The sequence below is a fragment of the Rhamphochromis longiceps genome, linkage group LG20 (genome assembly GCF_057381845.1).
Source record: "Rhamphochromis longiceps isolate RC_006_pf linkage group LG20, R_longiceps_female_GT1.1, whole genome shotgun sequence".
Taxonomy (NCBI): Eukaryota; Metazoa; Chordata; class Actinopteri; order Cichliformes; family Cichlidae; genus Rhamphochromis; species Rhamphochromis longiceps.
In genome coordinates, this window is record NC_140576.1 from 37,661,254 (window position 1) to 37,684,664 (window position 23,411).

A 23,411-nucleotide genomic window follows, 5' to 3' on the forward strand; every position below is an offset into this window, starting at 1 on the left:
ACAACGACTAAGACTGTCCGAGCTGGGGCTCGAACCGGCAACCTTCCGATTACAAGACAAACACCCAACTCTTGAGCCGCGATCACCCGGTGTTTACAGTTTTTTCTGAATGCTTAAACCCTAACTGTGATTCCTGTAGCACAATCTCTAAAACCATTCAGACTTATAGCAAAACCACTCACTGAGTTTGCAAAACTAAAAGCACAAAAACTGCTTTGCACTCAGTTTGCAATTTTGTAACACACACTTTGCAAAACTGTAGGCACAATTCACTGCACAACACTCAATTACCAAATTTCCAACACACTCCTAGCAAAAGTATACACATGTATGGCTATCATTAACTCTAATTTGCCAACTGTCTGGCACACTTTCACATGTGAAAACTTTTTTAGATAATTAGTTCACTTTGCAATCAGCCTAAGCACTATAATACAGGTAAGCTGTGTGTGCGGAGTACAATGGAGGGAGCAGGAAGAGTGAGAAGTAGAGGAGGCCGAGGAAGAGGACGTGGAGGTGAAGAAGTAGGATGAAGAGGACGACAAGGACAAGGAGGAGCAAGAGGAAGACGAGGAGGGGGGAGAGGAAGATGAGGAGGGGGGAGAGGAAGGGTAGGAAGAGTAAGAAATAGAAATGCTGATGACATCAGAGCTACAATAGTGGACCATGTAATCAACCGTGGAATGACCCTGAGGCCAAAATGTGAACATTGGCATCCTCGAAAGAGTGTCCTTTATCCTTAAGATGCAGATGGACTGCTGAGTCACAAGTGCATGGCACAACACAGAAGAGCCACCTCCACAGGACAAGACTCAGCAGTCCATCTGCATCTAAAGGTCAAAGGTCACTCTTTCGAGGATGCCAATGTTCACATTTTGGACAGAGAGGACAGATGGTTTGAAAGAGGAGTGAAAGAAGCCATCTATGTCCACTGTGAGCGACCATCTTTGAACAGAGGCGGGGCTTACGACACCAACTCTCTGCCATCTATAATCCAGTTTTGAGATCCTTCCCAGACGCCTTAACGCCCACTCACATCCTGGGCCATCTGACCTCAGGAAATCACATGATAAGGTGGGGCCAGGTTTCACAATGAGCACACCCGAAACTCCGGCTGATTGGGACCCACACCCAGTTTCCCACCTTGGCTCAGGCGATTAGAGGATCATCAGGGGGTCCTTTTGTCCCTCTGTGGGGGGAAACTCCCACTAGGTTTCTATCTGGGACTCTCCACCATTTGACCTTAGAACTGAAGAAGCTTCTCGGATGAGAGGTGAAATGTCTTCAAGCAACTTAAAGAAGTCCAGACGCTTTTCTTTGCAAGCTCCTTTGACTGTCACCCAATAATCAAAACATTGTCGTTCTCTTGCAAAAGCAAACACAGCTAGATTAACTCTTCACACCTTTGTAAAAATGGTGTTTCCGTATCAAACAGTACACACAAGCCATCATCTACTAAGCACACAATGCGCCAACTGCACACTGATGGTATGAATACAAAACACATCTGGCTTTTGCTTTCTCTGTGCACAAGGTAGGCTATGTCAGTGTGAGCTCATACTTCTGTCATAGATCCATAAGCATAGAGGGATCCAAACTTCAAGTACTGGTGTTTATTCAAACACATCAAAACAAACACAAGTGTTTATTTCCAAGTATAGGATTATTTGCAATCGCCATAATGACTCTATGGGTTACTTGGTCTGCAGTGAACATGCTTCCTCTGCCCCCAGCATCTGGTCATCTAGCAATTCTGTAAAGTAACAATTTCAGTATTTTTACATCAATGGTATTGGTGTGTTTCTCATTGGCATATGGCAGTGCTACAAATCTTTGTGCGAAGTGACTGTACTCACCGATTCTCATTTCAAGATGTCCTTATGATGCTTGCTACAGTGTAGCGGCTCGAGTTAGGCTGGACCCGTTGGCCAGCTACCCTCAGGGTCATTCCATGGTTGATTACATTGTCCACTATTGTAGCTCTGATGTCATCAGCAATTCTATTTCTTACTCTTCCTACCCTTCCTCTCCCCCCTCCTCATCTTCCTCTCCCCCCTCCTCGTCTTCCTCTTGCTCCTCCTTGTCCTTGTTGTCCTCTTCATCCTACTTCTTCCCCTCCACGTCCTCTTCCTCGGCCTCCTCTACTTCTCACTCTTTCTGCTCCCTCCATTGTACTCCGCACACACAGCTTACCTGTATTATAGTGCTTAGGCTGATTGCAAAGTGAACTAATTATCTAAAAAAGTTTTCACATGTGAAAGTGTGCCAGACAGTTGGCAAATTAGAGTTAATGATAGCCATACATGTGTATACTTTTGCTAGGAGTGTGTTGGAAATTTGGTAATTGAGTGTTGTGCAGTGAATTGTGCCTACAGTTTTGCAAAGTGTGTGTTACAAAATTGCAAACTGAGTGCAAAGCAGTTTTTGTGCTTTTAGTTTTGCAAACTCAGTGAGTGGTTTTGCTATAAGTCTGAATAGTTTTAGAGATTGTGCTACAGGAATCACAGTTAGGGTTTAAGCATTCAGAAAAAACTGTAAAGTATTAAAGCACCCATCAGTAAGACTTTAACACCAGATTTAGTCTGAAAAGGTGTTTATTAAGGTGTCCTGATGCATGCTCGATCATCCATGTAAGGATCTTCCAGAAAGTTGATTGTGTTCTTTGGGCTGTTGTGTTCTCAGTGGGGGAAACATGTTGTCACTCAAAGTCTCTTCTTCAGTCTCAGCTGACTTCTCGGAGTGTTTAAAGATAAAATATGTTTCATAAAACTTTGATCTCATGAAAGTTTAAACTTGTCTGACCTTGAAGAAGAGGTCAAAGGTCAAAACTGATGTGATATTGGGAATCCCCTAATATCATTCACTATATGACTGTATGTTAATCAGTGTTGGGAAAGTTACTTTAAGTTAGTAACGTACTTACATTACTAGTTACTTCTATCAAAAGTAAATCAATTACTTCAAGTTACTCATTACTGTCAAAGTAACTAGTTACTAGGGAAAGTAACTTTGGTTTTACTCAGAATTCTCTTGTTAACGTGTTGCTTCTGTAACTGGATACCAGCAAGACTGCCAGTCTTCTAGCTTGCTTACTTGCCACAAGTGCACTGTGCCACCTACCAATAGAAAGGAAAAGATAATGTGCATGTTGTTCATCTGCTGGTTTCCTCTTTCTAGCGCAAATTGGGCGATAAACAAACAAGAGAGACGATCAGCTGATCATTGATCAGTTTCATGATTGAAGTAGAAACAGGAGAGAGGGGAGAGAATGAGAGAAGAAGAGGCAGCTGTGCAGCAAAGACAGAAAAAATCCAGCTTTGTGTCTTTTTCATTGTAGCTGAAGTCCGGGACAAACTGCATTTCTTTTCAGCTCAATATAATATTTTCTTTGAATACGAGATGACTCCATTTTTAAGGAGCCATTGGCAACTCTACTAACTAACCTTATGAAAAAAAAGTTCACTATCAGTAACATCATAGCACCCACCCATGCTAGCTAGTACGCAGTACGAGTTATTGTAACTGACTGTAAAAAGTCAGCACAGCTAAAATAAACTCCACCTAAACTTGGTTTATATCTGACCCAGATAGACTGCAGGTCATAACTTCTTACCTGAAGTTCAGTTCACCTGACACTCGGACCGGCAGCCTCCTCGGGTCTCTCCTCCTGCCTCCCCTTTCCCTCATCCACCTGCTGGCTTCCACCACTTGCTAATGTTACTGAATCTGTGGAAGCTCCACAATAGCCACCGCGAGAAGTAACGAATAACAACTCTATCTAAATCTCAGTAATGATTAAGGAGTTCCTGATTTTGGCATAATAACTAGTTACCGTGCTCTTTACAACAATAATAACCTAGTTACTGTAACACGTTACTTAATGACGCGTTAGTCACTACACTGCATATGAGATTTCAATCTGAAAAAATGTCCAATAAAAGAATAGCTATCAAATGCTCACTCACTGCTTTGATGCAGCATTCATGTTTGCTTCCCTCTTCAGGCGCATGTTAAACTCAGACTGGTTAAATATGTTTTAACAGGAAGTTGCAACTGTTTCAGACAAATGAGGAGTGTAGAGGTGCTGTGGTGTTTGGAGGAGGGACTCCTTCAGTTAGAGAAGTGAGGCGTCATAAGTTCCTGGTTTCCAGTGAAGAAGAAGAGAGGCAGCAGTAAACCATCAGAGCCTCATCATGAAAGTCCGTCACACTCTGATCTGCTGCTTCTTCCTTTGTGAGTACATTCACTTGTTCTTTCTGTCACTCTCCTTCTTCAACATGTTTCTGTTGTTAAACATGATGATCAGAGTCAGCTATGAGTCACTTTCATGGACGCTTCTTCCATTCAAACTGCTTTTATTCATGATTCCATGGATGTGTTTGTGGCCAGTATGGACAGAAGAAACCATCACAGTGAGACATTCATGGACATGTTGCTGCTCACTTTGGCTTTAGGATTCGTCCTTTCAAAGATGGTTTCTTACAAGTGTTTGTTACGTCCTCAAAATAACCTGTAATATCAAAGTAAAAACTCCACCTGATACTTTCAGTTATTATTTGAAAATACAAACTTGTTGATCAAGTCAATGAATTTTTCTTTGAAAGACAAAAACACATTTTGTTGCTTTTACTGTTACATGTTCATGTTTCTTCACTGTGACTATTCACAGTTCACTCCCACAGTGCATATAGATTTGACAAAATGACATCACTACCTGCAGACAAATATAAACCTGTGAGTGAAATCTGTCAGCATCTTCAAACCCAGAGTTGTGTGAAAAGTTATTTGCTAATTCTTCCTGTTTGTCCTGTTGGAGCTGAACAGAAATACGACTGCACAGAGTTTAAATGCTGGAATGAACTGAAATCATTCACATAAAGTAACTGACTCACATCAGCTGCTGAGTTTGGCTTCAGAGCTTTAAAATAGAGTCATAAATTACTCAATAACATGTCGTTCATTGCAAGTATTTGTTACGTCCTCAAAGAAAAAAAAAAACGAAGTGTCTTGGCCAAGGACACAACGACTGAGACTGTCCAAGCCGGGGCTCGAACCAGCAACCTTCAGGTTACAAGGTGAACTCCCAACTCTTGAGCCACGATCACCCTCAGTAAAGCAAAGTTACAACAAATAAAAACTTCATCACTGTTTTTGTTGTTGCTTCATGAACTTTGACACCAGCAGTACATTTAAACTAAATGATGACATCACTTCCTGTGGATGAAACACATGAAAAACTTGCATGTTGAGCTGTTGCTTCAATCTCTCAACACATAATTACTACAAGTACCACACAGAGGAGTTATGAGTCATTTACATGTTTTGTTTATCTTCATCTTTTATTGTCATTTTATTCATGCATAGGAAACATGTTCAGATATATTTTGAGTCGTGTCGACTGGAAGAAGATTTTCCACCACTTTAGACAATAAAATGTATTTGACATGAATCATTGTTGTTATTCAGACTTTAGTCTCAGTGTGTCTGTGTGTGAATGTTGTGATCAGACTGCAGCTTCTTACAGGAAGTACAAACAGTAACTGTTGATGGTTCATGTTTCCAACAGCTCTGCAGGATGGAAACCCTGAAGTCACCGATGCTCAGATTCTTCACTATGAAGTCATTGGAGGAGATTTTAAAGCTGGATTCTCCTTTAATTCTCCAGGAACATGGAAGATGTTCTGCAGAGAAGAATGTGAAGGAGAAAACATTCTCATTAATACAACTGATGTCAGAGCTCAAACAGGCAGATACAGCATTGAATATGAATGGACTGGTTCTCATGTTTTATATGTGAGCATCTCAAAGCTGACTGAGTCTGACTCTGGACAGTACAGCTGTGGTTTGGGTGGATCTTCATCATCAGCTTCATTCACACAGTTTGTGATCGTTGTTGCTGAAGGTGAGTTTCTGTTTCAGCTGTGGAAATGTTTAGTTTCTGTTCCTGAAGCAAAGTTTGAGTTTCACTGACAGCTGCTGACGGTTTAAAGAAGCTGAAGTTTGTTCTTCTGTCAACTGTTGGTTACATTTGGACTCCTCTAAGTAACCGATGAACTGCAGCTGGGACACGAGTGTGTGTGAATATTAGTGAGTGTGTCAGCTGATAATGATGTGAATGAAATGTTGATGTCAGAACAGACGCTGATGAATGGAAGAAGATTTTCTGATGTAACTTTGATTTTCTTTGATGAGTTTTTGCTTCTGTGTCGTCGGTTTGATCTTTCCAAGAGTTCCCCTCACAGCAAAATGGATTCTTCCTCAATGAATGTGTGAAAATCACATTCAGAACACAAACGTCCATCCAGACTTTAAATGTACTTAAAACCATGAAGGGTTCACAGTTTAGAGTCTATACTTGTCATAAAAGCTGGTTTAAGAGTGAAGCGAGCAGTTTCAAGATGGCGCCGGTGTGCATGGCAGGCCGTCTTCGACTTCGCCTTGGCGTAGCACTCCTTGTTGTTTTATCTTTGGTTTTATGTTCACTAGGTGACTGTACGCTAATTACTTATGACAGAGACACGCTCCTGAATCTTCGGTTTTCCTATCCCCAACGACTGGACCTCTGTGGGACCTTGGGCGATGCAATCCCCTTGATGCCCGTTTCCCCCACCAGTGTGACCTACTTACCTTTTTCCACTCTGCGTAAGAAACGCTTCAGGAAACGGGGTAGAAGGAGTGGCGTTCGCGTCCGCTTCAAGGCTTATCTTAGAGCCATGGCTACGGATTACCCTTTTACAAGCCGTGAGCTTTCACGTTTCATCCACTATTCCAGGAGCCGCTCCGCGGCTAAACTGTTGAGTCATCGTTGGATCTGCCTTGCTGGCCTTCAAACCTACCCTGCCCGCCCAGTGGCTTGCCTCCCTATTCGGTCCTGGATAACGTCGCTCGGTTGTGGTGTTCAACATAACAACCTCAGCACTCTGCGACGGGCCACCGCTAATGACCTAGCTCCTCGGACTCGGATGGCTTTATTTAACGTCAGGTCTCTCTCGAATAAGGCTTTTCTCTTAAATGACTTTTTCCTCACCACGGGACTGGACCTTCTATTTCTGACGGAGACGTGGACTTCTCCAGGTGAGTTCATCCCCTTCTCTGAGCTTCTCCCTCCTGACTGTGCTTTTTTTAGCTCACCAAGGCTCACTGGCAGAGGTGGCGGCTTAGCCTCGGTTTTTAAAAACAAACATGAAGCTCGGCTGCTACCCTCCCCCATCTACTCTAGCTTTGAAGCTCAGTTATTGGAGCTGACTGGCTCTCGGACTACTCTGTGTGTTGTGGTTTATCGTCCGCCTAAATACCACAAGATGTTTATTTCTTAATTTGCTGACTTTTTGGGATCCATTCTTTTTAAATATGGCTTTGTTATTATTTCTGGTGATTTTAATATACATGTCTGCTGTATGGATGACCAATTGGTCAAAGATTTTCTTGCATTGACTGACTCTTTTAATCTTACTCAGTGGGTGAATGAACCAACCCATGTTAAAGGCCATACCCTTGATTTGGTCTTTACATATGGTGTGGATATATGCATTAAGGATATTAGAAATACTGGTCTTTCTGACCACTCCCCGGTTATCTTCGATGTTGACCTAGGTAATATTGGATTACACCTTGAGGCTCCTCTTTGCCCTATGCGTACTGTTAATGCTGATACTGTGGTGAATTTCTCTGCTTCTTTTGTGAATTCTGCATCTATTACGTCAGATTGTCTTACCCCTCATACGGTTGAGAATTTTGCCAATACGCTGTTAACTACATGTTCCTCCATCCTCGACATTGTTGCACCTGTTAAAATGAAGCGCCCCAGAACTTATTCACAATGCTGGTTAAGTGACTCTGTTCGCGCTCTACGACGTGTGTGTCGGCGTGATGAGAGGAGGTGGAGGAAAGATAAACTCCAGGCATCTTACGACATCCTACGTATTAGCCGCTTGAAGTTTCAAACTGCTGCCAAAATGGCTAAAGCAGCTTTCCTTTCAAAAATTATCTCTACCAATGGTAACAATCCTCGAATTTTATTTAAAATGTTTAACTCTGTGGTCAACCCCTGCCCCACTATGCCGCTGCCGTGCTCCCCGGTTCTTTGCGAACAATTTTTAAATTATTTTTTAGATAAAGTCTCATCTCTTAAATCTGCTCTTCCTTTAATGACAGGCCCTGCGTTTACCCCTGACTGTTCCTCTTCCTTCTATCAGTTTGAACCCATTTCACTCCCTACTCTAAAGCGTCTAGTTGAACAACGGAACAATACTAATCCCGTATATGATGTTCTTCCATCTCGTATAGTTAAGGACTGTTTCAGTGCAATTGGACCTAGTATATTCTCCCTTTTGAACTCTTCTTTGCTTTCCGGCTGCGTACCATCAGCCTTTAAACATGCTATAATTCAGCCTGTTCTTAAAAAAAGGAACCTCGATTATAATGATTATGCGAACTATAGGCCGATTTCCAAGCTTCTGTTCTTGGCCAAAATTCTTGAGAAGATAGTTTTGCTTCAACTCCAGGCCTACCTGGATGAGAATAGCATTAATGATAAATTCCAATCGGCCTTCAAACCACATCATAGCACTGAGTCAGCGCTGCTCCGAGTTCTTAATGACCTTCTAATAATGGCCGATAATGGACGCTCCTCGGTCCTAGTGCTATTGGATCTATCGTCGGCATTTGATATGGTTGATCATAACATCCTATTGGCGAGACTTGAGCACACTGTAGACATCAAGGGTGCTGCTCTGGATTGGTTTAAATCATACCTCTCCAATCGGCTCTCCTCGGTTCACCTGGCCACTTCCTCTTCCTCCGCTGTACCTGTTTGCTGTGGTGTCCCTCAGGGATCTGTGTTAGGCCCTACTCTGTTCTCATTGTACATGCTTCCTTTAAGCGCTATCTTTGAGAAATATCACATCGCTTTTCATTATTATGCCGATGACATTCAGATCTACTTTGAGTTAAATGATGACCTAGCTTTGTCCTTGAATTGTTTTCGAGAGTGCATGCGTGAGGTCAAGCAATGGCTCCTGGCAAATACTCTTATCCTCAATGATAAGAAAACTGAAATTGTGGTTTTTGGCAGTAACGTTCTCCGTGCCAAACTTCGTGATGCTTTTGGTTTTCTCACTAGTTCCTTTTCCGACACTGTTAGGAATCTGGGCGTGTTACCTGACAGCTCTTTTAAACTTGATAAACAAGTGTCTGCTGTTGTTAGATCCAGTTTTTACCAACTCCGCCTTATTTCTAAGGCCAGGCAGTATATCCCGCATAAAGACCTGGAAAAGCTCATCCATGCCTTTGTAACTTCGAGGCTGGATTACTGCAATTCACTCTATTTTGGTCTCCACTCTGCCCTCCTTCATAGATTACAGACAGTCCAAAATGCTGCTGCACGCATTCTAACCAAAACTAGGAAGTTTGCCCACATTACTCCCGTCCTAGCTGATTTGCACTGGTTGCCTGTGAAATATCCAATTTAAAATTCTGCTGTTTACTTTTAAAATCACTAACAACATAGCACCGAGCTATCTTAAGGAACTCCTAAGCTCATATGTTCCTGCTAGGGCTTTAAGATCATCCTCACAGTTACTGTTGGTGCAGCCTAGATCTCGGATGAAGTCTAGAGGTGATCGAGCGTTTGCTCTGGCTGCACCAGAGTTGTGGAACAACCTTCCGATTGGCATCTGGGCGTCTGACTCTATTCAATCTTTTAAATCACGGCTTAAAGCGTATTTGTTTAATCTTGCTTTTTCTACCGGTTAAATGCTGGCCTTGTTTGCAGTGATTTATTCTATTAATTTTCCTATCATGCTTTTATTTGCGCTGTGCATGTCATATCGCCATTGTGTTTTGATGGCATAGTTATATTGTGCTATAGTTATACTTTTTTCTATTGGTGGCTTTTTCCTGTGAACATAATTTTACACTTTTATTTTTTGTTTTTATGACTTTGATTATACTTGTGTTAATTTGTTTTATGTTAAGCACTTTGGCATGCCGTTGGTTTTTAAATGTGCTCTATAAATAAAGACTGTTGTTGTTGTTGTTGTTTTCATGAATCCAATCAGTCTGATGATGAAGCCGTTTAAATCTCACTTAGTCCAACAGTTCCTCTGTCAGACTGGTTGAACTGGGCAGCTGCCAGTGTAACTGTGGATCAAACTGGAGTTACTCTGATCAGACTGCATCATCTTCAGCACTGATAGTAACTATTGATTGTTTGTCTCTTTAACAGCACTGCTGGATGGAAACAATGATCAGCTGAAACACTTCGATAAAGAAACTGGAAGCTCTCTCACAGTCGGATGTTCCTTTAAACTACCTGGAAACAGAAAGTTGTTCTGCAGAGGAGAGTGTGGAGGACACAACATTCTTGTTGACACAAATGATGTCAAAGCTCAGAGAGGCAGATACAACATTGGATATGATTCAGGAGTTCTGTATGTGAGCATCACACAGCTGACCAAGTCTGACTCAGGACGGTACAGCTGTATACTGGGTGGATCTTCCAGCAGGTCATCCAGAGACTTTGAGGTCACTGTCACAGACGGTGAGTTTTTACTGACATTAATCAAATGTTGTCAGAGTGGAGCTGTTCAGCTGTTCCTTATTTCCTGTCATATATCTGCTGTTCCAGTGGTGGATGTTCATGTTGAACACGAGCAAAGTTTCTAATAATGAGCTCAGTGTCTGTACAGTGATCCCTGTGAGCCAACAGCTCAGGCTGCTCTCAGCACTCAGTTTATCTCAACATAGAAACAGAATTATTTAGAAACAAGATTATTTAGAATGTGAACTTTGTAAAGTTACTGTGATGGAGAGCAGGAATCAGAGTGTGGAGCTGGAAATGAACAGGTGACCATTAATGTCCCTAAATGTCTTTATTGTTTCCAAGAACCTGATATTTCAACATACATTCATATTTTATTTCATTGTTAAACTATTTTAGTGCATTTTTTTAATCTAAAACTAAATTTGCCAAACTGGTTTTTTCTCAGTCAGTGGATCCATTTAAGGCTCGTTTGATTTCTCAGCTGATTTTTGAATCTTTGTGTTTTTCTTCTTCACAGCTCCAAACATTTATAAGTCAAACTTTCCTCTCTGCTCTTGTTCAGCAGCTGGACCATCAGCCACAACTACAGGAAGCTCCACACCTTCATTAACTTTGACTGGAAGCACTGAGCAGCCTGAAAGAGCAGCATCTGCAGGTACATCCATCTATGAGAGAAGACAGTATGTTTTTAATCAGCCTGTCCTGTGTGGCAGCTTTTCTAATCAGAAGTATGATGTGAGTGTGACGTTGTGCCAAACTCGTTTTCTTTTTCTAAATTCTCTGTGAGCTCCTCTTGTTCATGTAGAACTTTTATCTGTTTGTTTATTCGTTTCACGTCTGTTATTTCACTACATGTGCAACTCATCAATCAATATGTAAAACAAGCTTGTTCTGCTGTCACAGGTGTGCTGCTGTATGTAATCATCTCTCTGCTCATCATCATCATCCTCTCATCACTGACTGTTCTAATAATCTGCATCAAGAGGAAGAGCAGCAGAGGTAAGACAACAGAGACACAGAAACACACAGAACGTCTCGTTTCTAACCAAAAACTCTTTTTTTCACTTCACTTGAAGTCTGTTCAAACAGCTGCAGTCAAACATCAAAATTTTTCATCCTGCTTGTCCACTTTGGGCTCTAAGAGGAGAGTGGAGTGACTTGTAGAGATGATGTTAAACACTGGAAGTAACTGAATCCTAAACTGTGTCACACATGAACTCTGGACACTGTCAGCAGGATCAGATCCAGATGTTCTCTGCTTCGGACGTGTGAAGTAAAAACAGGAAAAATATTCTGACTACACGACCCATGAAAACTGTAAAATAGTATAATTATTGTGGATCACTTCTTCAGTACACAGGAGGAGACTCGAGCAAATGTGAGTCTTTGATTCTGAAGGCAAAGTCTAAAATGAAGCCTAATAAAGTCCAACTAAGCAGGATGAAAGAACAGGAGGGGCAGCAGTGATCTTCAGCCTCACGTGCACTTTGAATGATTGTTCCCTCTAACAGAGGAACATCCTTTGTTTGTTCCACAGGGTTGAGGACCAGAGGAAACTCAGAGGGCACAAACATGGAGGTGACTTTCTTTCTCTTTGGTTCCTCTCACTGTTGACAGACTGCTACTGTAACAAAGAAATAAAGCAGTCACAGTGTGATGGTTCAGTTTGTAGACTGTTCCAGAAATTACAGTCCAAGAAGGTGAATTCAAACAGGTAGGTGACAAAAATGGCCGCCCAGACGGAGACTCCAACAACAAACAGAGACACTGTTGTCTGAGAGGTTCAACGAGGCAACGTGGAAATATTTACCAGCACAAATGATTTAACCAAGTCAGAGTCTCTTCTTTTTATGTGAAGAAGACAGTTTGTCTCTGTTTCAGGACGTCCACTACGAGAACTGTACTCCAGGTTCTACACGTGAAGACTCGACCTACCAGAGCCTCGATCCAGCCGGCAGGGACCAGGACCAGACCTACTCTACACTCACACACCACACATGAGACTCTCTGGATTCACACCTGGGTTTGTTTCAGTGCCTCAGGTTTAAAGTTTGAACACAAACCCTGAAAACTGTAAATATTGACTCACTTTGGAGTCAGCTTCAAGTGGCTGTTAGAGGAACTGCAGCTGCTGGAACTGCAGGAGGAACCAGCCCCACCAGCCCCCATCATCCTACACGAGTGCCCCGTGGACACTGTGAAGTCTTTCTGCTGCAGCGTGTCATCCATTTGTCTGAGAAGGTGTCTGCAGTCTTCCTTCTCTCCAACACCTCGACACCTCCAGGACCCCGAGACTGACATGAAAAATGTCTTCTGACCCCTCCCACCCTGGACAGAAACAGTCGCTCCCCTCAGTATCATGAAACTGCCAATATTATGTACATGTTATTAAAAACAACCAAAACATTACCTCCCCAGATCAGTCTGTTTTTTGTACACTAAGAAAAATAATTAAATGTTATAGATTTCATATTTTACTCAACCCTAAACAGAGACAACCGTCGCTTTGGATTCTTCTATTTTATTTGAGCGTTTTAAGTGAATCCATTGCATTAAATGTTCATTTGGAATCACTTGATGGATCTGCATCAGACGTAACTGAAGTTAATCAGCTGGTTAGCCACACAGAGCTAACAGCAAACCATATAAAACCTTAGCATACGCAGCAGCTACAAGGATGGTGTTCTTATTCTATTATTATTACAGTGGTTGAAACATAATAAGTCTGCCTTCACTTTGTAATCCACATCAGTCCTGCTGCAAATCCCACATTTCCACAGCGTTCCTGTGACTTTTGGTGTTCTTTAGGTCAGCACTATGTTGGTGTTTGTATTGAATCAGATTATTTGTATGGAACAGACTTTGGTGTCACACCAGTTTGTACTACAGGATGGAGTAGGGAGCTGATGTGGGGTCCAGTCTGTGAAAGAACAGCTGTTCCAGTTACCCTAACTTACAACAACAACACAATCAGTGGATGTGATGAGCACGTTACCTACTGAACTGCAAACGGAGGAATTTCTGATCATCTGTGGATCATTTTTGTTAACTGCTTATTCAGCTGAGGGTCACAGGGGTGGAGTCTGTCCCAGCTGTCACAGGGAGAGAGGCGGGTCCACCTGCACAGGTCGCAAGTCAGAAAGGACAGAAACCACACTCTCTCATATACACACCTATATGTTTTGGGCACAACCTGACAACCGTCTCATTGGACCGTGGGAGAGCACATGAATGTCACAGAAAGACCCCAGCTGACCAAGACCCTTGAACCTGGAGACTTTAATCTGGGCAGCAGTGCCTGACATCACCTCACCGCCCCGACGTCAGGCTCTAATCTTGTGTTTGTGTTTTACTCCAGGGCAGCTGCCGTGACACCGTCACCTGGAGGAGTTTTAGTTTAGAACTCCTGTTATCAGATACATGGATATAAAGTCTTTACTTTTTATGTGTCTTTATGCAATACACGTGGATTCTGTCAACTCAGTATTAATATTCAAGTCAAGCCAGCTTCATTTGAACAGCACATTTTAAAAATAATTACTCCATTACTAAAATAATCAATAGCTGCAGCCCTACAGCTGTCCCCACCTGAGGAACTGGCGCGGGTGCAGGGGCGGGCCGGGCCCTGGTCGCTCTCACCCCGGGAACAGGGATGGGTGAAGGAGCAGGTTCAGGAGAAGCCCCAGGAACTGGAGGATAGACTGTGCTGGGGTGAAGCTGCAGAACAGGAGAGCCAATCTGAGCCATACTTGGGAGTGATAACTGCTATTAACAGCCATTGGATAGAGTGATAACCATGGTGGGTCTAGTCAGTATAATCAGCAGTAAATGAGTGTGTGGGTGAAGAAATGCTGCACACAGTGCTGTTTGATTCAAGAACCCAAAGCAAAACTCAAAAAGTGTCTCAGGGAGGGGAACCAGCCAGATGTTGTCAGTGTCACTGGTGGAAATCCAGCTGCACTAACCCTCCAGTACATGAGACCTGCCACACAAACAGGCCTACAGAAAGACAGGGTGGAGTGATTCAGCACACAGTACACAGGCGGCTGCTGGCTGCAGACAGGCTCATTACATACAGAGAAGTTCTCTTCACACTGATGCAAATAAAAGAAATTATATGACAGATTTTACAGATGTATTTAGCAGTCAGTCAGCACTTTGAGGTTTTTGATTCCATAATAGTTGTTGTGAAATCAGAGTAAGAACAGTGGGCTGGACCTGTCTGGCAAATTTGTCTCAAACTGACAAAGAGCTCCATCGTCATACATTAGTCTGAAGGTAACAATGTTGAGAAATGCGAGAGCTTGTAGAATATTTCGAATGAGTTTGATTTGTTCCTTCATCCTGTTGATTTATAAAATTCATAACATGTGTGCTTAAACAACATTAAACTGTAGGTCTCCTGTCAAAATCAGTTCAGTTATAATCATACTGAAATACCATTGAAACGTTTTTTTACCATGAAACATGAACCTGGGACAGTTGCCTACAAACACCAAGCAGGTAGTCCTCTGATTACATCAAACAGGAAACAGGCCGTCTGCTTTTAGGGAAAGAAAATCCGAGCGCACAAACAACAGGAGGCGTTCATTTCTAGAGGCAGTCGTAACTTAAACACTTTTCAGTGTATCTGTATTTTTAGCATGATTCAGATAACCTGGTCACAATTTGCTGGCTCCTAATTATGGCCAGTTCAATAAGTTGAGACAAATTGTTCAAGATTAGACAGTCCATCAACGTAACCATCACAGTGAGGTCTCCTTTCAGGGGGAAAGAATAAAGTCTTTAACAGAATGAAGCCAGGCAGCAATAGGAAGATGATTCCCTTTATTGCCTCATTCAGAGTGTGTAACAGTGGGTGTGGTTCTGGAACAAACATCAGGTACATCAACCGTGGAACATAATGCGAACACTGACGAGGATAAACCCTCAGCCTTACACTGGAATTCAGCAACACTTCAAAGGTTTCCAAACACACAAGTTGCTCTCTCTCAGTCTCCGGTAGGTCACAAATATCAGATTACAGCTGATTTATTTATTTAATTTGTTTAATATTAAACTTTACTCTGTCAAAAGATGTTTTTTCTGGGTCTCAGGAGGATCAGTTGGCTGAGTGTGACAGTCACATTCCTGCATTCCTGGAACTGGAATATTGAGCTAACTGGAATAATGTTGGGATGTCTGATGTCGGACTGAGGACGTACTGGATGCTACACTGACTCGTGCGTCACCTTGTGGTTCAAAGTGGTATTACATGAGGCTGCCATGTAATACCACTTTGAACCACAAGGTGATTGAAATGTTTGATATAATATCAGAACTGTTGTTCTTTCATATTCTGTTCATAGATGTATTTAAATGTGCAAAGATTTGAAACTCATGTTAAACAAACTGTGAGAAGAAAGAAAGTCTGACTCTTTTCTAACATTTGACCCAAACTGTTTTTCTAAATGATCCCAAACTAAAGTTCTTCAGATACAGAAAGAGAAATGATTTCATGATGAATGATGATCATTGTTGGAGGTTTTGGTCACTGTGCTGAATTTAACAGAGTCAAGTGTCATCATTGTATTTCCACTTTGCACATAATACTATAAATATAAGAAGGAAGCCTGAGGCCCTGCAGCAGACTCACAGACGGATGCAGAGGGGAGGAGTGTAGAGGTGCTGTGGTGTTTGGAGGAGGGACTCCTTCAGTTAGAGAAGTGAGGCGTCATAAGTTCCTGGTTTCCAGTGAAGAAGAAGAGAGGCAGCAGTGAACCATCAGAGCCTCATCATGAAAGTCCGTCACACTCTGATCTGCTTCTTCTTCCTTTGTGAGTACATTCACTTGTTCTTTCTGTCACTCTCCTTCTTCAACATGTTTCTGTTGTTAAACATGATGATCAGAGTCAGCTATGAGTCACTTTCATGGACGCTTCTTCCATTCAAACTGCTTTTATTCATGATTTCATGGATGTGTTTGTGGCCAGTATGGACAGAAGAAACCATCACAGTGAGACATTCATGGACATGTTGCTGCTCACTTTGGCTTTAGGATTCGTCCTTTCAAAGATGGTTTCTTACAAGTGTTTGTTACGTCCTCAAAATAACCTGTAATATCAAAGTAAAAACTCCACCTGATACTTTCAGTTATTATTTGAAAATACAAACTTGTTGATCAAGTCAATGAATTTTTCTTTGAAAGACAAAAACACATTTTGTTGCTTTTACTGTTACATGTTCATGTTTCTTCACTGTGACTATTCACAGTTCACTCCCACAGTGCATATAGATTTGACAAAATGACATCACTTCCTGCAGACAAATATAAACCTGTGAGTGAAATCTGTCAGCATCTTCAAACCCAGAGTTGTGTGAAAAGTTATTTGCTAATTCTTCCTGTTTGTCCTGTTGGAGCTGAACAGAAATACGACTGCACAGAGTTTAAATGCTGGAATGAACTGAAATCATTCACATAAAGTAACTGACTCACATCAGCTGCTGAGTTTGGCTTCAGAGCTTTAAAATAGAGTCATAAATTACTCAATAACATGTCGTTCATTGCAAGTATTTGTTACGTCCTCAAACAAACTGTAGTCAGTGATATAAAGGGGAAAAACTGCTGCTTTCAATCATCAGATTATTTCATTTACTCAGTAAAACTAAATTACAACAAATAAAAACTTCATCACTGGTTTTGTTGTTGCTTCATGAACTTTGACACCAGCAGTACATTTAAACTAAATGATGACATCACTTCCTGTGGATGAAACACATGAAAAACTTGCATGTTGAGCTGTTGCTTCAATCTCTCAACACATAATTACTACAAGTACCACACAGAGGAGTTATGAGTCATTTACATGTTTTGTTTATCTTCATCTTTTATTGTCATTTTATTCATGCATAGGAAACATGTTCAGATATATTTTGAGTCGTGTCGACTGGAAGAAGATTTTCCACCACTTTAGACAATAAAATGTATTTGACATGAATCATTGTTGTTATTCAGACTTTAGTCTCAGTGTGTCTGTGTGTGAATGTTGTGATCAGACTGCAGCTTCTTACAGGAAGTACAAACAGTAACTGTTGATGGTTCATGTTTCCAACAGCTCTGCAGGATGGAAACCCTGAAGTCACCGATGCTCAGTTTCTTCACTATGAAGTCATTGGAGGAGATTTTAAAGCTGGATTTGCCTTTGAGTCTCCAGGAACATGGAAGATGTTCTGCAGAGAAGAATGTGAAGGAGAAAACATTCTCATTAATACAACTGATGTCAGAGCTCAAACAGGCAGATACAGCATTGAATATAAAATAGAATCAGGTTATGTTTTATATGTGAGCATCTCAAAGCTGACTGAGTCTGACTCTGGACAGTACAGCTGTGGTTTGGCTGGATCTTCATCATCAGCTTCACTCAGACAGTTCGTGATCGTTGTTGCTGAAGGTGAGTTTCTGTTTCAGCTGTGGAAATGTTTAGTTTCTGTTCCTGAAGCAAAGTTTGAGTTTCACTGACAGCTGCTGACGGTTTAAAGAAGCTGAAGTTTGTTCTTCTGTCAACTGTTGGTTACATTTGGACTCCTCTAAGTAACCGATGAACTGCAGCTGGGACACGAGTGTGTGTGAATATTAGTGAGTGTGTCAGCTGATAATGATGTGAATGAAATGTTGATGTCAGAAACAGACGCTGATGAATGGAAGAAGATTTTCTGATGTAACTTTGATTTTCTTTGATGAGTTTTTGCTTCTGTGTCGTCGGTTTGATCTTTCCAAGAGTTCCCCTCACAGCAAAATGGATTCTTCCTCAATGAATGTGTGAAAATCACATTCACAACACAAACGTCCATCCAGACTTTAAATGTACTTAAAACCATGAAGGGTTCACAGTTTAGAGTCTATACTTGTCATAAAAGCTGATTTTCATGAATCCAATCAGTCTGATGATGAAGCCGTTTAAATCTCACTTAGTCCAACAGTTCCTCTGTCAGACTGGTTGAACTGGGCAGCTCCCAGTGTAACTGTGGATCAAACTGCAGTTATTGTGATCAGACTGCATCATCTTCAGCACTGATAGTAACTATTGATCGTTTGTCTCTTTAACAGCACTGCTGGATGGAAACGATGATCAGCTGAAACACTTTGATAAAGAAACTGGAAGCTCTCTCACAGTCGGATGTTCCTTTAAACAACCTGGAGACAGAAAGTTGTTCTGCAGAGGAGAGTGTGGAGGACACAACATTCTTGTTGACACAAATAATAACAGAGCTCAGAGAGGCAGATACAACATTGGATATGCTTCAGGAGTTCTGTATGTGAGCATCACACAGCTGACCAAGTCTGACTCAGGACGGTACAGATGTTACCTGAGTGGATCTTCCAGCAGGTCATTCAGAGACTTTGAGGTCACTGTCACAGACGGTGAGTTTTTACTGACATTAATCAAATGTTGTCAGAGTGGAGCTGTTCAGCTGTTCCTTATTTCCTGTCATATATCTGCTGTTCCAGTGGTGGATGTTCATGTTGAACACGAGCAAAGTTTCTAATAATGAGCTCAGTGTCTGTACAGTGATCCCTGTGAGCCAACAGCTCAGGCTGCTCTCAGCACTCAGTTTATCTCAACATAGAAACAGAATTATTTAGAAACAAGATTATTTAGAAGTGTGAACTTTGTAAAGTTACTGTGATGGAGAGCAGGAATCAGAGTGTGGAGCTGGAAATGAACAGGTGACCATTAATGTCCCTAAATGTCTTTATTGTTTCCAAGAACCTGATATTTCAACATACATTCATATTTTATTTCATTGTTAAACTATTTTAGTGCATTTTTTTAATCTAAAACTAAATTTGCCAAACTGGTTTTTTCTCAGTCAGTGGATCCATTTAAGGCTCGTTTGATTTCTCAGCTGATTTTTGAATCTTTGTGTTTTTCTTCTTCACAGCTCCAAACATTTATAAGTCAAACTTTCCTCTCTGCTCTTGTTCAGCAGCTGGACCATCAGCCACAACTACAGGAAGCTCCACACCTTCATTAACTTTGACTGGAAGCACTGAGCAGCCTGAAAGAGCAGCATCTGCAGGTACATCCATCTATGAGTCTGAGAGTAGAAACATTGACAGATTTTTTATAACCTGAGTGAAAACTGGTTTAATTATTATCATAATTACTCCTTAATGTGTCCTGTTATATGCTTTTCATTTAGTTTGACAAGTGACATTAGCAAACAATCTGAAGTGAATATGTTCTTTAGAAGCTGTAAAATGCTAAAATAACACTAACTCTATTTCATATTATTTCAGTCTGTGGGTGATGAGTTCTTACTGTACAGCTCTATATACTGTGCGCATGTCTTCAGCTTGTTGTTCTTCTCAATCTGCTGCAGATGTGCTGCTGGTTGTGGGTCTGACTCTGGCTCTCATCATCATCCTGTTATCAGTGTCTGTGCTGATATTCTGCAAGAAAAGATCCTCTAAACCAAAGGGTGAGACAGCAGGAAGCACACAGACAGACACACTCATCGCTCAGTTTGTATTTAATTCTTTGTGAATTAAAGCTTTGAAAAGACAAACACAACAACACAACCTCGACCCAGAAAAATCACTGAACAAAAACCACCTTAAGATCTGAATTCAGGTTAAGAGAGTGAACTGCTGCTCAGTTTAAACTTCCAGTTACACCTGGAAGTGATGTAATAGTTACTGTTACAGCAGCAGGTGCTAACATTAAACTGACTGTGATTTACAGACAGCAAAGCAAATTAAAAACAAACCAGAAACAATCTTTTTATTACACAAATGAAAATGTAAAGTTTCACATTAATCATTGATAAATAGCCCAAAGCAGAGGAGTCACGTGTGGCTAATGTTACAGTTAATTTATACTTAAAATACTATTCTGCCTTGATTAAATCTGTCGTGTGGCTCCTGCTAATGTTTTGGTCAAAAACTACTTAAAAATGACTTTTTAAAAACTGAAGGTTTCTGACCGACTTCAGCATGTTGGAGGAGATGTGGTGGAAACCATCACGAGAATTTATATCCAAAGCCTGGCAGAAATGTTGTCTGAATCACTCTCTGAATAAAGTCTTCAGTGTCTTTGGTGAAGGTCGTCACAGATGGAGATCTGTCAGCACTAAATCATCAAAAATATTCTCTCTGATGTGTTTTCAGATCCTCCTGTAGAAACCGAGCAGGCTGCTGTCACAGAGGTGAGTTTGATCAACTTTACTCACAGCGTCACAGTTTTGGTGAAATTAGTAAGTAGAATTTTATTAGTTCAGCAGGTTTAAAGATAAATATCACACAGTGCTGATAGCAGCATGCTAGAACATAAAAACATGACCTCAGAGACCTGCTGCAGACGTGTGGATGGAAACGTTCACTGAGTACAGTCATACTGTGACACAATGGGACTTAACTTTGTAATATTTCTTAAGTGATAAAAAAGGGTTTAACAACAGTCACCTTAATGGTTTCTGATAGATTTAGTACATGTGTCAAAGGGACTTTCCGTTACTTTACACACAAATCTGTCAGGAGCACAAACTGGGACTATTTTTTCTTCAGGTTGGAGAAAGTTATCAGTGATCCACCTACTGTACACAGGCTCTGCAGCTCAGAAACATTTTGGGGTTTGAGAGACATGCAGCTGAACATCATGTGTGTTAAAGTGCTCAGAATGTGCTGAAACAGTAAAGACCCCAAACAGAAGCCTGTGGAAGACAACAGGCAGAGGAGAATACTGAAATTAGAAGCCGCCACCTGGCACACAATGCACCCGACCCCTATGGCGCCTCCTGCGGGTGGTGGGCCTGCGGGAGGATGGGCCCATGTCTCCTCTTCGGGCTGTGCCCGGCCGGGCCCCATGGACTAAGGCCCGGCCACCAGACGCTCGCCCTCAGGCACCCTCCCCGGGCCAGGCTCCAGGACAGGGCCCCGGTAACCCTATCCCGGGCAGGGTAAACGGTTCCCTCGATGTTCTTTTCATAACAAAACATAAACAGGAAAATTACACACAAGTGAGGGGTTCATTTCTCATTCTTAAATAAATAACATCAGTCACACAGTGCTCACATTATTTATCACCTGTGATGCCCGGTGACAAACAGATGCCTGAACACACCGGCCCTTTAATGAACTGTTCTATTACAAGAGCGGGGCTCCGGCCCCACTCACTCAGGGCTGACGACGCACCTGCTCGTCTCGTCCTTCGAGTCGGTTTGTGTTAACAATCCTAAACATTATTGAAAATGTGGCAGCTGATCAACAGTTTCATCTCTGCTTGTTCTATTTTTCAGGAGGAAGACGACTCGAGCAAACTCACCTACTCTGAGGTGAATTTTTCCAAGAGGACTTTTGGCTCTCCCGACGGAGCCTCGAGTGGTAACACTGGTGAAGTTATCTACTCTGCGCCTCGGGTCCATGTGAGCTCTGATGTCAGAGATGATTCGCTGTACTCGAGTGTAGCTTAGCTTCAATGCTGCTGCTGCCACGTTTCTCTGTGAAGGGACCAAAGGAAGCTTTCAGTGTAAATAATCTGATTCACACTAAAATCTGTTTGAATGGGATTTTATTTTAATGTAACAACAGGACGGTGACAGCGTGTGATTGGTCAGATGCTGTGATGTCATAGCTTTGTAAATTATGGTCACTGAGGGATTTTGGTGTTTTGAAGTTGAGCACAGGTCCAATCAGTGATCCTGTGGCAGTAAAGTGACTCAGTGAAGATGCAGGGAAATCTGTCAGACAGCTGATCTGCACAGTTCTTAAGTTTACTGAAAATATTTTCAGGATCAGAGCTTTTCCTCTCCTTCAGTCACTCGAGGAGTTAAAAAACTTTGTTCCTGTCATGTACCATGTACACACACAGTTCTTTGCTAAATCTAAAGTATTGAAATAATTCTTTAAAAAAAGAAAAACTTCTTGTCTTTCACAACTTCAGAGTCACACGAGTGAAGAAAATGGGGAAGTGTTCAGACTGCATGCTCAGCTTGGTGTCAGTTTAGCAAGATTAACTTCCTTGATTAGCTTCTGCAAAGTGTCAGGCCGCTGTTTAAAACTGATGCTTTAATGTTTAACAGGACAATGTTTTACTGAAATAAACTTTCATAATGTAGAAAATCTTTAGCTTATTAAATCAAACAGTGGTGGAAGTGAGTGCAGAGCAAAGCTGCATTACCTCCAACAAGCAGATAGGTGCTTGTTGGCTGTACCTGGATCAGCTCTGGATCTCTCCAAGTTATTGAACTCACTTCCACTGGACCTACGATCTGTGACACTGTTGGACCTGCCTGTGCATGCTATCTGTTTACCTTGTTTGAATTCTTGTATCTTACTCTGTGCTGTAAAGAGCTTTGTGACTTTTGTTCTTGTAAAGCGCTGTATTAATAAACCTTAATTACATTAATGAGAGCAACCACATCGACTCTACAGACACTGAATGTAATATTTACCACCTCACTTGTTAGCAGAGATATTTTCTCTTTGTTCAGTGTGAGAATAAAAGCTTTTTTCTATTTGATATCAGCACAGAAAATGAGTTTGTTTGTATTCAGTCACTGCTGTTGAGCAACAAGTGTCTTTCACATGTTTGTCTTCCTGTTCAGCTGTTTCTATGGCGACTAAATTTGCATGTTGTTATCAGAAGCTGTTCTGCACAGTTCTTAAGAAGTTAACTGTCAGTATTATCTGTATGATGTGGACCAGGCCTCTTCCTCTCCATCAGTCCTCTGAGCAGTCATGTCTTTCACAACCTCAGAGTCAGTCACGAAAAGAAAAAGAGGATTTTCAGACTGTTACCCATCAAATATAAACCTGCTGAGTGCTGCTAATTGATAGAATAGAAATGTATCAATGAGCACTCAGCAGGTTTTTTTCTGCAAGTTTAAG

General features: G+C 41.5%; 2 protein-coding genes across 5 annotated transcripts; both read left to right on the forward strand.

Annotated features, from left to right (window-relative positions):
• The first annotated feature begins 4,126 nt into the window (after positions 1 to 4,126).
• LOC146645908 (polymeric immunoglobulin receptor-like) lies at positions 4,127 to 12,931 on the forward strand. 3 transcript variants are annotated; one of them, XM_085393321.1, is made up of 8 exons: positions 4,166 to 4,233; positions 5,004 to 5,075; positions 5,567 to 5,902; positions 10,226 to 10,540; positions 11,106 to 11,198; positions 11,447 to 11,542; positions 12,081 to 12,121; positions 12,425 to 12,931. In XM_085393321.1, the coding sequence occupies exons 1-8, from the start codon at positions 4,194 to 4,196 to the stop codon at positions 12,542 to 12,544; spliced, it is 1,113 nt and encodes a 370-aa protein (XP_085249447.1). In that variant the 5' UTR covers positions 4,166 to 4,193; the 3' UTR covers positions 12,545 to 12,931. The 3 variants fall into 3 exon arrangements, with proteins under 3 accessions (XP_085249449.1, XP_085249447.1, XP_085249448.1); XM_085393322.1 differs by having other exon boundaries at positions 11,109 to 11,198; XM_085393323.1 differs by lacking the exon at positions 5,004 to 5,075 and having other exon boundaries at positions 4,127 to 4,233; positions 12,425 to 12,928.
• A 2,914-nt stretch (positions 12,932 to 15,845) lies between these two features.
• Positions 15,846 to 23,045, forward strand: LOC146645909 (uncharacterized). Of its 2 annotated transcripts, none has more exons than XM_085393329.1 (7): positions 15,846 to 16,359; positions 17,638 to 17,973; positions 18,630 to 18,944; positions 19,511 to 19,603; positions 19,907 to 20,005; positions 20,694 to 20,731; positions 21,821 to 23,045. In XM_085393329.1, exons 1-7 carry the CDS (start codon positions 16,320 to 16,322, stop codon positions 21,992 to 21,994), a joined length of 1,095 nt encoding a protein of 364 aa, XP_085249455.1. In that variant the 5' UTR covers positions 15,846 to 16,319; the 3' UTR covers positions 21,995 to 23,045. The 2 variants fall into 2 exon arrangements, with proteins under 2 accessions (XP_085249455.1, XP_085249456.1); XM_085393330.1 differs by having other exon boundaries at positions 19,514 to 19,603.
• The last annotated feature ends 366 nt before the right edge of the window (positions 23,046 to 23,411 follow it).

What these genes read in the sequence shown, in the direction of transcription:
- LOC146645909 (XM_085393329.1), top strand. Translation starts at nt 16,320, where the DNA reads ATGAAAGTCCGTCACACTCTGATCTGCTTCTTCTTCCTTT. An exon ending in CGTGATCGTTGTTGCTGAAG is followed by an intron (nt 17,974 to 18,629) that starts GTGAGTTTCTGT and finishes TCTCTTTAACAG; the next exon opens with CACTGCTGGATGGAAACGAT. An exon ending in AAGATCCTCTAAACCAAAGG is followed by an intron (nt 20,006 to 20,693) that starts GTGAGACAGCAG and finishes ATGTGTTTTCAG; the next exon opens with ATCCTCCTGTAGAAACCGAG.
- LOC146645908 (XM_085393321.1), top strand. Translation starts at nt 4,194, where the DNA reads ATGAAAGTCCGTCACACTCTGATCTGCTGCTTCTTCCTTT. An exon ending in TGAGGTCACTGTCACAGACG is followed by an intron (nt 10,541 to 11,105) that starts GTGAGTTTTTAC and finishes GCTCTTGTTCAG; the next exon opens with CAGCTGGACCATCAGCCACA. An exon ending in TGAAAGAGCAGCATCTGCAG is followed by an intron (nt 11,199 to 11,446) that starts GTACATCCATCT and finishes CTGCTGTCACAG; the next exon opens with GTGTGCTGCTGTATGTAATC.